The sequence below is a fragment of the Mya arenaria genome, chromosome 1 (genome assembly GCF_026914265.1).
Source record: "Mya arenaria isolate MELC-2E11 chromosome 1, ASM2691426v1".
NCBI classification, from domain to species: Eukaryota; Metazoa; Mollusca; class Bivalvia; order Myida; family Myidae; genus Mya; species Mya arenaria.
Genome location: NC_069122.1, coordinates 16,295,347 through 16,308,694, shown reverse-complemented (window position 1 = coordinate 16,308,694; position 13,348 = coordinate 16,295,347). Strand labels below are relative to the sequence as shown.

Below are 13,348 nucleotides of genomic sequence, written 5' to 3'. Positions count from 1 at the left end.
TCCATTTTCTAGTAATCTGTTTAACAATATGGTCTTTCCGGAGGCGAGGTTTAGCCATCCTCTCTCCTTTACTATTGGTAAAATAATTATGTTTAACTCTTTTGAAAAGGAATTCGTTGCTTTTGGATGTATCACTCTTCTGATGTCCTTTATACTAGCGCTATTGTAACACCTCTTGTTTCTGTACATTCTTCTCAATAACATTGGGTTTCAGTAGCCCTGTTGGCCCTTCTTTTACCATGTTGCCTTGTTTATGCCCTCTCTTCGAAACATCTAGCTTAGGAAGACAGTGAATTTTAAATGCAAATTGGTCGTAAATTAGTATTACAAGTAGGTCCCCGCCATTATTCGGCGTATTGCATCAGATGGGGGTACTTGCACTGTGGTGTCTTTTATCACTGATCATCTCTCAGTTCATTGTGTTTGTTCTTTTTAAAGCATAGCCTTTTAGTATTTGAGTGTCTGCCCTTCTTTATTCAACAAGAAATAATACACAGGAAAGTTGACATTGTTTCGTGACACCAGGGCAATAAACAGCAGATGCATGGCTGGGGATTTTCATTTGAGACATCTCTAAAATATGCATATAGACGTACATGTAGAAACAAACTGAATGAAAATTGCTAAGTGGGATGTTTTGACTGATCAGATTGTCATACAGTACTATTAGGTTACTAAATAACCAAAACAAAGTATAAACATTTACTTTAAAACGAAGTTGTTTTTTATATATAGTATGTAATATGCACTGTGCTGTTAGTGGAGTTTTGTGCTGTTCTTCTATGTTTCTTGTTTGTGATTTTATGTTCTATGTCTTTGGCGTTTACTCGGTGCCATTAAACCGGGATTATGTTTAAACATTTTGCTACTGAGCTTGTTTCTTGTTTCTTTTTCTCTACTGAGCTTTTTGCATAAATATTGGCTAATTAGTATCTGGAATACACAGACTCTAGTATATATGCAAGGGAGGGTATCGTTGATGAAAAGGGAATCCTTCTAATGCGCAATCATCCACGCTAACGTCAAAGACATAGGTCCGCACTCATGTGGTCGCGCATTTTTTTTAACTGTTATATCTCTTTAATGCCAAACACATACTTAAACATTTATTGAGCAATTAACAGCACACATATTAACACAGAACATTTAAAACGATTTGATATCACATTTATTTGCCTTTGAAGTGTTGTTTAAAACATTGCACTGTTGCAGCATGTGACACAGGCTTATTTAGACATGCAAGGTAAATGTCGTTTTTGAGATTTGCCATGGAGTCATACAGGTCGGTGAGTATATTTTCCGTATGAAGGGTCATCTCACAATCAAACAGAGACTTTGCCTCCACGCCACCATGACACGAAACGTAAGGAACCCAGACTTTGGTGTGGTTGGTGTGATCAATCATCTTACTGTCTAACGCCAGACCACCTGAAAGGTATAGTATAGCAAAGAAATTAAGTAGAATGTAACAATCACACACTCGTCAGATACTTCTGTATTTCAAAATTATTTTACTTTTGTCTTATCATATTATAAGCGTTCAGTTAGGATAAATTTAGGAATAAGGCCTGGAAGGCTTACATTTAACCAAGATCTTTCTTCAAGTCACATGGTTTAAGGCTGAACCAAAACCAGACAAAATACAACATTCTTAATAGACAACACACATATATAAATACCGTCAATGTTAGAGGGTGACCGCCTTTGTTACGGTCACGTAACACAAGTAAAAACTCACTGATCTATGAGTTTGTTTTGAATATCAACATTTAGATCGGCAGTTCCATTTTTCTCTTTTAAAGGTACTTGTATTTATCATTGTATAATCAAAAAATCTGTGAAAGTCCTTTCCTTATCAACACATTGTTTACGCGTTTTAGGCAAACACGAATGGCGTGGAGCACAGCATTGACTTATTGACCTCTACCTGTAAAGTTCATGGTACGACATAAGATATCTGCCACGTCGTCATTGAAGAATCTGGCCGCACAGAGAATTCCCCATACCCCACCCACCTCCATTTCAATCATGCCGGAATCTTGGTAAAGCCCGTTCACAAGACGTAATGAGTAAGCTGTAAAAGAACATTATACTCTCTATTGAGATTTCGTGATTTTGCATAATTAATTATACAAATACAATCTGGGAACAATTTGACAAGACGTAACAAAAACATTTGAAAATGACGTTTTTTGAAGATTAGACAACATAAAGTTAAAATAAACAGATAATTCTTTGCATAGCAATGTACGTGGTATTTTCTTAGAATGTTGCCGAATAGACTCAAAACTAAGCAAAATCCTGATAAAGGTCAAACAACCTCAAAACGAAAGACGTATTGTGACACAATACCAAACACATCACATATACAAAATATCGTCGATGGTTTATATTTCAGTCCCCGCCGGTGACGGGAACCAAATAAATACTTACTTTTTTTATTAAAAACAAAATTCATATATTCGTTTAAATGCCATCTTGTCACAGATATTCACATTGCTTTAAGGACTAGATTTTGAGCATAAAATCCACCTTGTTTAATTAAACTCTACTACAAAAGCATATCAGGGCGTAGGATATTACAGTAAATTTCACTTTGTGACAGATAGAGATATTACTTAAAATACCGTGTTTATAAACTATTAACACAAGTAAAAGGAAAACGTATGTGCAAACAAAATGCAAAACAAAATATGGCCAAGAAAAAAGAGCGACCTTACTTTTCCTATAAGAATAACCCTCATCAGCATACATAAACAGGAATGCACACGTATGTCGATCGGAATGGCAAAACATACAATTAGTTTGACAATAAGTCTGACAAAAACGAAATATTTGATTATACAATTGCTATAAAACTGTCATGAAATATATTATTTACTTGCACCTGCATCGTTTCAACATAACACAGGCCAAATGTTTAACTCAAGAAACAAGATGCGCAATAATTATGTTCACCAAAATTGTTTCTGTTGTATAGAAATGTGCGGAACACCTTCCACAAGTTTCATTCCATTGATTGAATGCTCAACCATTAATATTCTGTGTCGCTTTCCCAGCTCGTACACACTCATCGGGGCGATATAGGCTTCACGTCTTCATATCGGTTCAACTTGCCGATTTGGGGCCAATGTTGTATTGAATAAAACTTATTTAGTATTCAAACATGACAGATCGCTGTGTGTTGACATTCGGCAAATACAAATCAATTATTTTAAGTCCATGACTTGAAAAACATGTAAAAGAAGACTTGTTACTACTATATTTATTCGTTTGTGGACCGATTTCGTTCCGAAATCATACATGGGAGACTACTGTTGAACCATTATTTTTATAAGCAACTTCGCTTGTCTGTGGCATGCTTAACTTCAATTATCCCCTTATGTTTAAAGTTATCATTGTTCTTAACAAAATTAATTTCGTAATTATAACTCCTTCTTCTCGAGTGTGGCTGTCCATTGGCGAACGGAGTGTATATTGTACTCGTACATATTCCTTTGAATAACTATTTCACTCTGTTTCGAAGTTCAAGAAAATAACATTTGGAACAAGTAACACATATCACATTAAAAATGTATTTACACTAATAATATGGCCATTTGTTGCATTGAAAAGTACCTTTACTAAATATTGGGTGTTCATAACCTTCACCCGGTTAAAGTAGGACTTTGTTTAAACGTTGAAACATAAAAGTTGGTTCAATATTGAAAACATTTAAGTTATGACAATGTTAATTTCAATATTGAAACATCAAAGTTATTACGATGATAGTTTCAACGTTGAAATAACAACCTCAACATATTTATATTATGAAAAACTGACAATGATACTATCTCATAAGAAAGCGATGACCAGTCTGTTATGTAATCGGCCCGCCTTAAAATTCGATGTTGGGTCGATATAATTTGTGACATCGGCTTGATGTCGGCCCGATGTGTGAGTTCTAGCTAGGTTTAAACTTTTGTATATTAAGCGGGTGGAACGGGGTGTTTTAGCTGCGTATTAATCTATTTATTAATGTACCCATATGATAATTAGATATCAGTACTTAAATAGCAGGGTGTGCACATGTAGACCAGTATTTTCGGCATTGAGTACATTGAAGTATAGCTTAGCTGCATCGCTCTCTAATACCCTTTTCATGTGTTAAAAAACAGTACCGTTATCGGTTTTGAAAGGTCAAAATAATGTTTCTCTGTTCAGGCTCGAAACAATGGTCACTTTGATAAGTTTGCGAAGTTTATACCAATGGAAATTGACTGTAAGCTATGATTAAAATATTGTTTGAGATATCACAAAACGTACTTACGTTTTTTGTTGTAGCATATCACAGAAGCCCACCACGAGCATGTAGTGTAGTTTCCCCACTGGAAGCCACTGCACTCATTAATGGCCTTCTCCTCCCCGGAACAGCTTAGGTTGGTGAGAATTGGCTCGGAATGCGTGTAGCGGTGGTAGGGATATGCCCTAAAAGGAACTTTATAATGTATCATTGTTTCCCTCAAGGAAGCATTACACACACAAATGACCCTAACTTGACAAGAGCTAATTAGGTCGGCCAGAATGGGTTCGGAATACGTGTATCGAAGGTACGGGTATGCTCTGAAAGGTATTTTGTATTTTCCCTAATGGAATCCGTTACACGCGCTTATGGCTCACTCCACACCAGAACATGTAAGATTTGTGAGTTTCGGTTCTGAATACATGCATTGAAGGTACGGGTATGCCTTGAATATGCAGTGAATATGCATTTTCTAATCGCTATTGTTCAGTGAAAATTGTCCGTTATTTGCATCAACATTTTGTTATTAAAAGACGTTTTAACCACGCGATGTCTTCATCGTTTGTTAACTGATATGAATCTGCCGCAAGAATACCCGATTGAAGAGAGTTAAAAAACTTTCTAGTTTTTCGGCTTCGTGCAATCAAACACCATTCTATTTACTAGTAAAGAATTTCCAAACGTCAAAATATATAACAGTGTTTTTCGTTTTCAAGGCCGCGTTTAAACGTTTAATCTGGATTGGATATACGATTAATCGTTAAGCACAGCTACTGAGTAGTTCGGCATACGTGATTAAAATTCAAACAAACTACGTAATTTAAAAGTTCAGTGGTTTCAATGATTTGTGTATTCAAAACAGATTGGTGAAGTGCGTTATCGATGGGCTAGACTTCTATATTTGAAAACAAATAATTGCGCTTAATTGTTTACTGGTACGCTTGAATTGTCTTATCTTTGCTACAATGTATCTTATTTTATGCGGATTTTAACCGTAATTTAGAAAGTTTAACTCGCTTATTAATTCCTACATTTGGTAAATAATTATAATAATTAATTGATTCAATTAGGTAGTAACTGATGATAAACAAATACATTATTTTCGTTTGAAATGTAAACTTTAATAGAAGTGTTTGATACAGTCGATGATCACATTGTCGTAAACTCTTTCCCATTATCAATCAACAACAGTCTCTCACGTTAGAAAACTGTTTTATTATAGTTCCCTGTTATATCTAGGCAAAAACACTGCACGTGGGGAACCAAATCGTCAACGTAAGCTGCAATGAGCGCCTGTTAGACAGATTCGTACATAGAGCTGGCTGTAATAGATAAATACAGCCCAGTGCGTATTATTTCTTTGCTAAATTATTAATAAAACGCGACTTTCCAGAGGTAATGTGCATGGATGACACTCTCCTAATTCCCAGGACTCTTCAAAATAATAAACATTATGATAACCATTAAATTGTAAGTAACTTTGAGTATGATGTTCAAGTTGTCCAAATGGTAAGGCGCCTCTTGTTGTTTCAATATCTAATTGTCGTAAATCATTATTGCATTATGCCACAATCGTTTATGTATGTATATTAATTGTTAATTGTGTGTTCAATCATGTTTATACATGTACCCATTGAAACACAGTGGCATCGAAATAAACAATAAGTCTGTTTACATACATTGGCCCCTAAGTAAGCCAATATATCTGTTAGGTTTTTATGATGCATCCGCGATGACCCCATCGCATCCCTGGGCAGTGGATTCATATTCTAGTGATTGGACGATTGACGAATAATGATATCTTGTTGGCAGATCCATGGTCTCGTAATATGACACATCACTGATAACGATGTTTTTATGGTAGATGTAAGGTAATTGGACATTTTACTGATAACGATGACATTTTTGAGGGATTAATTTTCTAATGATAGGAATTTTGACTGATAACAGCTTCTTTTGTTCGCGTCGTCTTTTGGTAGGACACTTGACTGATATCGATGTCGTTTTGCGTGGATTCATGGTCTTTTGGTAGGAAACTTGACTGATATCGATGTCGTTTTCGTGGATTCATGGTCTTTTGGTAGGACACTTGACTGATATCGATGTCGTTTTCATGGATTCATTGTCTTTTGGTAGGAAACTTGACTGATATCGATGTCGTTTTCGTGGATTCATGGTCTTTTGGTAGGAAACTTGACTGATATCGATGTCGTTTTCGTGGATTCATGGTCTTTTGGTAGTACAATTGACTGAAACGATGTCGTTTTGCGTGGATTCATGGTCTTTTGGTAGGAAACTTGACTGATATCGATGTCGTTTTCGTGGATTCATGGTCTTTTGGTAGGACACTTGACTGATATCGATGTCGTTTTCGTGGATTCATGGTCTTTTGGTAGGACACTTGACTGATATCGATGTCGTTTTGCGTGGATTCATGGTCTTTTGGTAGGACACTTGACTGATATCGATGTCGTTTTCGTTGATTCATGGTCTTTTGGTAGGACACTTGACTGATATCGATGTCGTTTTCGTGGATTCATGGTATTTTGGTAGGAAACTTGACTGATATCGATGTCGTTTTCGTGGATTCATGGTCTTTTGGTAGGACACTTGACTGATATCGATGTCGTTTTCGTGGATTCATGGTCTTTTGGTAGGACACTTGACTGATATCGATGTCGTTTTCGTGGATTCATGGTCTTTTGGTAGGACACTTGACTGATATCGATGTCGTTTTCGTGGATTCTTGGTCTTTTGGTAGTACACTTGACTGAGAAAGATGACTGACATCTAAAACGGTCCACGAAGAAATTGTGCGAGACAAGACATGAATTTAACGATAACTTTTATTGACCGTCTTAAAGATGGGTAACCTAGAGAATGGGCTCGATAAAATATTATTGAACTTCAATTATGAATGCGTTTTATGGGACTACCTTCAATGTTACTTACGTTATTGAGTGGTAGACCATGCCCTTGGTGTAACCAAGCTCCCGACAGACTACCGTGGCGTCTGAGGCTGTAAATTCATCTGCGCAAAGAAAACCAAGTTCCTCGTCATGTCTTTCTATGTACACAATGCCGCTGCTAGATTTGCCGTTTCTGTTTAGGCGAAGTTCGTATTGTTTGTGGTCATTATCTGAATGCAAAAGCAAACAAGGTGTAACTTTAAGCAAGTTCTTAGTTATATCTGACTTGTCTATAACTATCGCTTTGATAAACTCTTCTGGTAATTCAATTATTTAATGTACTTTTTGCTGATTTCATGACGTATCTAATTTCACAAGTGGCCATAACAAATGTATTTCACTACAGTTGCATTACAGTTGCCATAGAAAATATTCTCCTTTTATAACTTCTAATAAATGCATTTGTTTGACATTGTACACACACATTGATATTTTACGACGATGTTCAGGTTTTTCTTAACTTTTCTGAGGAGTGTATGCCTACGACCGAGATAATACAGCAATTGAGTAATGGTTTAATATTGTCCCGTTTGTTTTAAAGTCCGAAATTTTACTTCCCTGGAAGAAATACACCTTTTAAATTGATTTGCACGTGTGACTGAGTTTCAGGTTAAGTTTTTAGACTTAGAGGAACGTAATTCAGCCATTTTTTTAAAAAAAATTCTGAAAACGTGCTTCAAGTTCAATGACAAGTAAATGCCAAAAACAAAAAAGTTTTTTTTAAACGCTTAGTTCTAAAGAGAGTAGTGAGAAACTCAGAACACGTGCATAATCCTGTTGAAAATAATCAATACTCATTTCTCATCTACTTAAAAAATGCTTCAATTGAATATGCATTGCATTCGGCTATATGTTTATGTCCGGTGTATTGTAACCTGTAGGATGCATATCAAAACTAGCAATGTGCTACCGCAAAAAAACAGAATACATGCATCCAAAAGGCAAAACAGGTTAAATCAGTGTGTGTATATCACGTGATAAGTTGCGCCATAAATGCTACGACGGAAGGCAAAATTTTGCTTCGAATGAAGACTTGAAACAAAGATAACTTCACTATTTCTTCATCATTTTAAATGAAACATAGCACAGTCTACGCCGCTTACGGACACCCGCCTTCGGTCTTTTACCAGAGTTGGATTTAGAGTTTAGTTTCTTAAAACACTTCGACATACCTTTTCACAATACGGCCGTCTGACGGAGCACTGTCAAAACAGTTTTTGATAAAACTAATCACCTTATTAAACTCCGGTAATAAAACAAAGACGGGGCTCTTTGAGCGTCATAGACTGCCCTTTGTTTCATTCAAATTGGTGTAGAAAACAAAAGTAATCTTTGTTTTAAGTGTTCATTTTCAGCAAAATGTTGCCTTCCGACGGAGCATATAATACTATGACGTAATTTATCACGTGGTATACACACACTGATGACGTAATTTATCACGTGGTATACACACACTGTTGAATGATAAGATAAGGTTAATGAAGTTACCGTTTTGAATCCCAATGTAAGTAGAATATGAGACACTAAAACTTTCGCACACCCAGATCATTTGGATAAACAGCAAATAACGAAAATAGTTCTTCGCTACCAAGAATGAAAATAACCAAATCATTTCACTCGAGCCAGAATACAATGATCATATTCTCATTCACTGATATGTTTCCTTTTCTCACCAATATAAATGAAATCAAATGATTATCATATTTTTTTCGACAGCTTAAATTGGTATCAATATTTCACCACAGAAAATGAGACTTGCCTTTTCATGCATATAAATCAACATTGTTTACAATTAGAAATACATCAATTCAAAAAACTGTCCAATTAAAGCTCTTTTTCTAGTCAACGTGGTTGAGATAAAATGATAAAATCAAACTTAATTGATACATATGTTACAAGCTTGTTTCATAAACGATTAAGCGTTTTGAAATGCATATAACTTATCACTAGATAAGACAGTGACGTTTCCGTTTTATTCCATCGGTAATCAAATGATGGCCTGGTGTCAAATTGATTTAGCCTTTTGAAATCGAATGCATATTCATTTTGCGTAAATCCATCATAGGTAGGTGTGTTTTTCTTGAAAAAGAACGTGTCAGATAAAAACTGCTTAAAGTACAATTTGTCCGTTAGTCGGTCGGTTTGTCGGACGGTAGACCATGTTTTGTACTTCTCGATGAAGTTTTGATCTCATCCTTGCTTTATTTGGATTGGTCCAGCAAAATCAACGGCTGGGTTTGTAAAGGCTCTAGTACTATTCTCTAATCGATACACAGGTTATGGACCCATTATTTGCATTCCAACGTTTACATTCAGCGCAATTCATTTCCCAGTTGCGATATTTTCTAGCTGAAAGTATCCAGTAGTTGTAAGTAATTTCATGGAAACATCAAATCACAAGACATTTTGTTTAAATAATCATGATCATGATAAAACAAACCACAGTTAAATTAACCATACACTGTCTGAAAGGCAGAAGCAGGGAAAAGCAATATGTGTGTGTACGCTCACGTGTATGGCATGAATATCAGGTGTTCGTTGGTCGCGTTGGTCACGTGAGAATGGCAGAGGTGCATGTCGAAAATGAATATGCAAAAAACTATCACGCGTTTGTCTTTACTCGAAGAAACAAATTACTCACTGCATACCGATTATGTGCATTGTTTAACAGTTGGTTAACAAAAAATAAACATTACAACACTCATTTAAGTTTGATGACAGTTAATAGATCCATTAATGTCGTATGTGCATAATTTTCAATCAATTAGAAATGCACTGTGGTTAACAGGCACAATAATCATCGGGCAACCATGTTAACACGAGTACAAATTTACGAGCAATTCAATGACTAAAATAATGCACTGTTTTAAGAGGTATAATAGTCCTCGTGCAGTTGTAAACAAAAGTTTCGCGCTCAATTAAGGGGAATGTTAAAGATTAGTTAATGCGTATATTAGTTTAAACTTTACAACTTCCACCAGCAGATGGCAACACAGTCTCCTAATTCAGAATAATAATCTTTTTACGTTAATATTGTTTATAACTAACCAAAACATTGTTTTGTTCTAAACGGTTTATGACTTTATATATACATATATAAATATACAAAAAACGAAACTTGCCTTTAATGAGCAAAGACAACCTAATATTGCATCGCATTCATAAATGTCATTCATTGAATATTTATTGTGTAACATACTTATAAAAAATATATGCCTAGTCCACTAGATAGGTTTGAAAACAGAAAATTTGTCATTTTCCATTGAGTACAAGTCAATTTTACAAATCTATTATTTCATTGTGCTCTGAATTGTTTCCCTCCGTCTGCAGATAGAGTTGGGATCTCTAATCATAGAAGTACTTGGGGTTTACCTATACGTTTATAATTATTTGTTTTATTGATAAGTTTCCTCAAGTTAATACATACTTTGATAAGATTTACCTTCTGCGTTTTATCTTTATTAAGGACTGTTGGGATCATAGTGAGGTTTGTGCACATAAACTGGTTTAAACCCCCAGTAAATTTACATTTTATTGAGCGTTCCAAGGTGGTACCTAACAATATATATATATATATATATATATATATATATATATATATATATATATATATAGTATGTATGCACTGTGCTGTTTGTGGAGTTTTGTGCTGTTCTCCTATGTTTCTTGTCTGTGATTTTGTGTTCTATGTCTTTGGCGTTTGCCCAGTGCCACTAAACTGGGTTTATGTTTAAACTTTAAACTTTTTGCTACTGAGCTTGTTTCTGTAGCTTTTGCATAAATATTGTTTAAAATTTATTAATTCATTAATTACATGCTATGTATTGTTGACAGGAATCAACATTGTTATAGTTCCTTGTATATAATGTATGATATATAGCAACTTAAAACTTGACATTTAAAAAGTAAACTTTAACGAAACAGTATTGGCATAAACAATTGTGATTTAATGATGACTTACAGGTTTAACAACCTTGTTATGACTTTCCGGGGGAAAAAACTCTGACTTGATAGTTGTTGCATTACGCTTTTAGTACACATAATTTCAAACTACTTTTAAAATTAGATGTAGGTTAAGATATAGTGTGCATTGACATAATGCATTTATGAACAGGTTGACAAAGATGATTCATTGTTGTTAAAGTATACATGTAGTTTAAAGGATGCATGCTTCCAGAAACAGCATATATAACGGTTTGTAACACTTTTAAAGAGCTACAATTTGTATATGTGTAGAGTTACATTTGAATCCGTAAAGTTTCAATCTAGGTACATTTATCTGATGGAATGTTATAGTTGTACACTTTATAAGTTCTGTTTAACTATGTAGTGCATTTTACAGATGTATGTTTTGACTTTAAATGTGTATGGGAGTCAAAAAATGTGATGTTTAGGCATGTTTTCAATCAAAAATATTTTAGTAGGTCGAAAGGCATTTCATTTAAGACAGTTTTTCTACTATTTTGAAAACATTATTAAAATGCGCCAAACTGAGTGCGCACGTAACCTTATTTTGGAAATAACGTCGTTGATATTGTTTTCAAGACCTGTGTGCGCTGATATTTGATTCGAATAGCAGAACGGGCTAAAATTTCATCAAGTTAAATAATTTCAAAGTCAATATTTTCAGTTTCTAATACAGTAAAATGTCACTTTTATGTGACTGATAAATCTCTATAACTTCCGGAAGGCATATTATAAGCAATAGTATGAAATCATAGAATTTCGTACAACTGTAACTAAACTGAAACACCCATACATACCTGAGCCGGAATGAGTTTTTATTGAAACTGTGGCATCGGTAGAGGAACTTGTCACTGTTACTCCGCTTTGATGTTTACCCTCTTGAGATGGGTTACTTGTGCTTGGAACATATGCCATTGTGGTACTACCGATCGTTCCTGGGCCTGTTGAAGATGAAAAAGTCTCTGCTCGAGTAAAGTGTATATCTTCATCTTCGTCAGCTTCTTTCCTAAACGACACATTTGATGTTAGATTACTTAGTAACACATCGCGTTCTTGAGCCACATCTTTCTTTGCCCAGAAGAAGTAAACGCCGAGTGAAATTAAGGCAACAAACAATCCAATTAGAAAACAAATCCCAAATATATTTCTAGCATGCGATGTAGGCATTTTTCTCTGCTTGGATAGGATGAATCAGAGTTTAAATATTTGCAAAATCTTCTGTATTAAACAATATCACTTTGCCTTTGTCTTCAACTATAATTTCCAATACATTCACCATATAACACATCCCCCAGATGTTTATCGTGACGAAGACGCCTAGTTTATTCGTCATCTTATATCTTCATTATTCAAATTGGTTGCAATTTAAACACTTAATGTTTTCTGTTTCTCGATAGTTTGATGGATCGGTCATTGATCGGTTCAAAGAGCACCGACATGCTTGGTATATAAATACAGCCGTACAATAATTTAAATGTTAGACCTTATTTACATCTTATGATCGTTTAAATCTCCCACACTGATTTCATTATAGAAACATAATGTTATTCTCTTTCCCAATATTCGAACATCGAAAAACGGATTCATATGAAATGTGAACACAATGTTTTGTAACAATAATAAAACATCGTCGCAAGTTCAAATAAGAGCACTATTGTAAACATGTTAAATCAATGTTATTTGGTCAAAAAGCGTAAGAAAAGCTTTTGAAAAAAGTATAATTTCACGCCAGAATTACAGAACTCTGCTTATGGCCAACATTCTACCAATGTAAAAACAATAAGACGAAATATAAAACCAATTCTGATCCCAGAGATTCATGGACAACGTCTTGAAATTTATATATAGACTGGGTAGCACTTATCATAGCTGCCAGTGTACAGTTGTATTACTACCTGGATAGCTGCTTGAAAATATAGGTTTTATTTTCTTTTGTCCACAGTGTATTTACTTATTTATTTATTTGAATTTGGCTTCATAAATCATGCAAGACGAATACCGCTTTATACAGTGCTAGAGGGTGGTGACAGTGTTGCACTTTTCATTGCTGTCAATGAACAGTTTTATTCCTACTTTACGCCTCTGCAAGAGGGTGTTGACAGTGTTGCACGTTTCATTGCTGTCAATGAAC

The 13,348-nt window shown here is 34.9% G+C and overlaps 1 protein-coding gene across 1 annotated transcript; it reads right to left on the bottom strand.

Annotated features, from left to right (window-relative positions):
* Positions 1–1,093: 1,093 nt before the first annotated feature.
* On the bottom strand, positions 1,094–12,600 carry LOC128230253 (scavenger receptor cysteine-rich type 1 protein M130-like). Its single transcript, XM_052942406.1, has 5 exons — positions 12,015–12,600; positions 7,235–7,421; positions 4,310–4,467; positions 1,928–2,074; positions 1,094–1,428 (listed from the first exon to the last, which is right to left on the bottom strand). The coding sequence occupies exons 1-5, from the start codon at positions 12,382–12,384 to the stop codon at positions 1,169–1,171; spliced, it is 1,122 nt and encodes a 373-aa protein (XP_052798366.1). The 5' UTR covers positions 12,385–12,600; the 3' UTR covers positions 1,094–1,168.
* Positions 12,601–13,348: the final 748 nt, after the last annotated feature.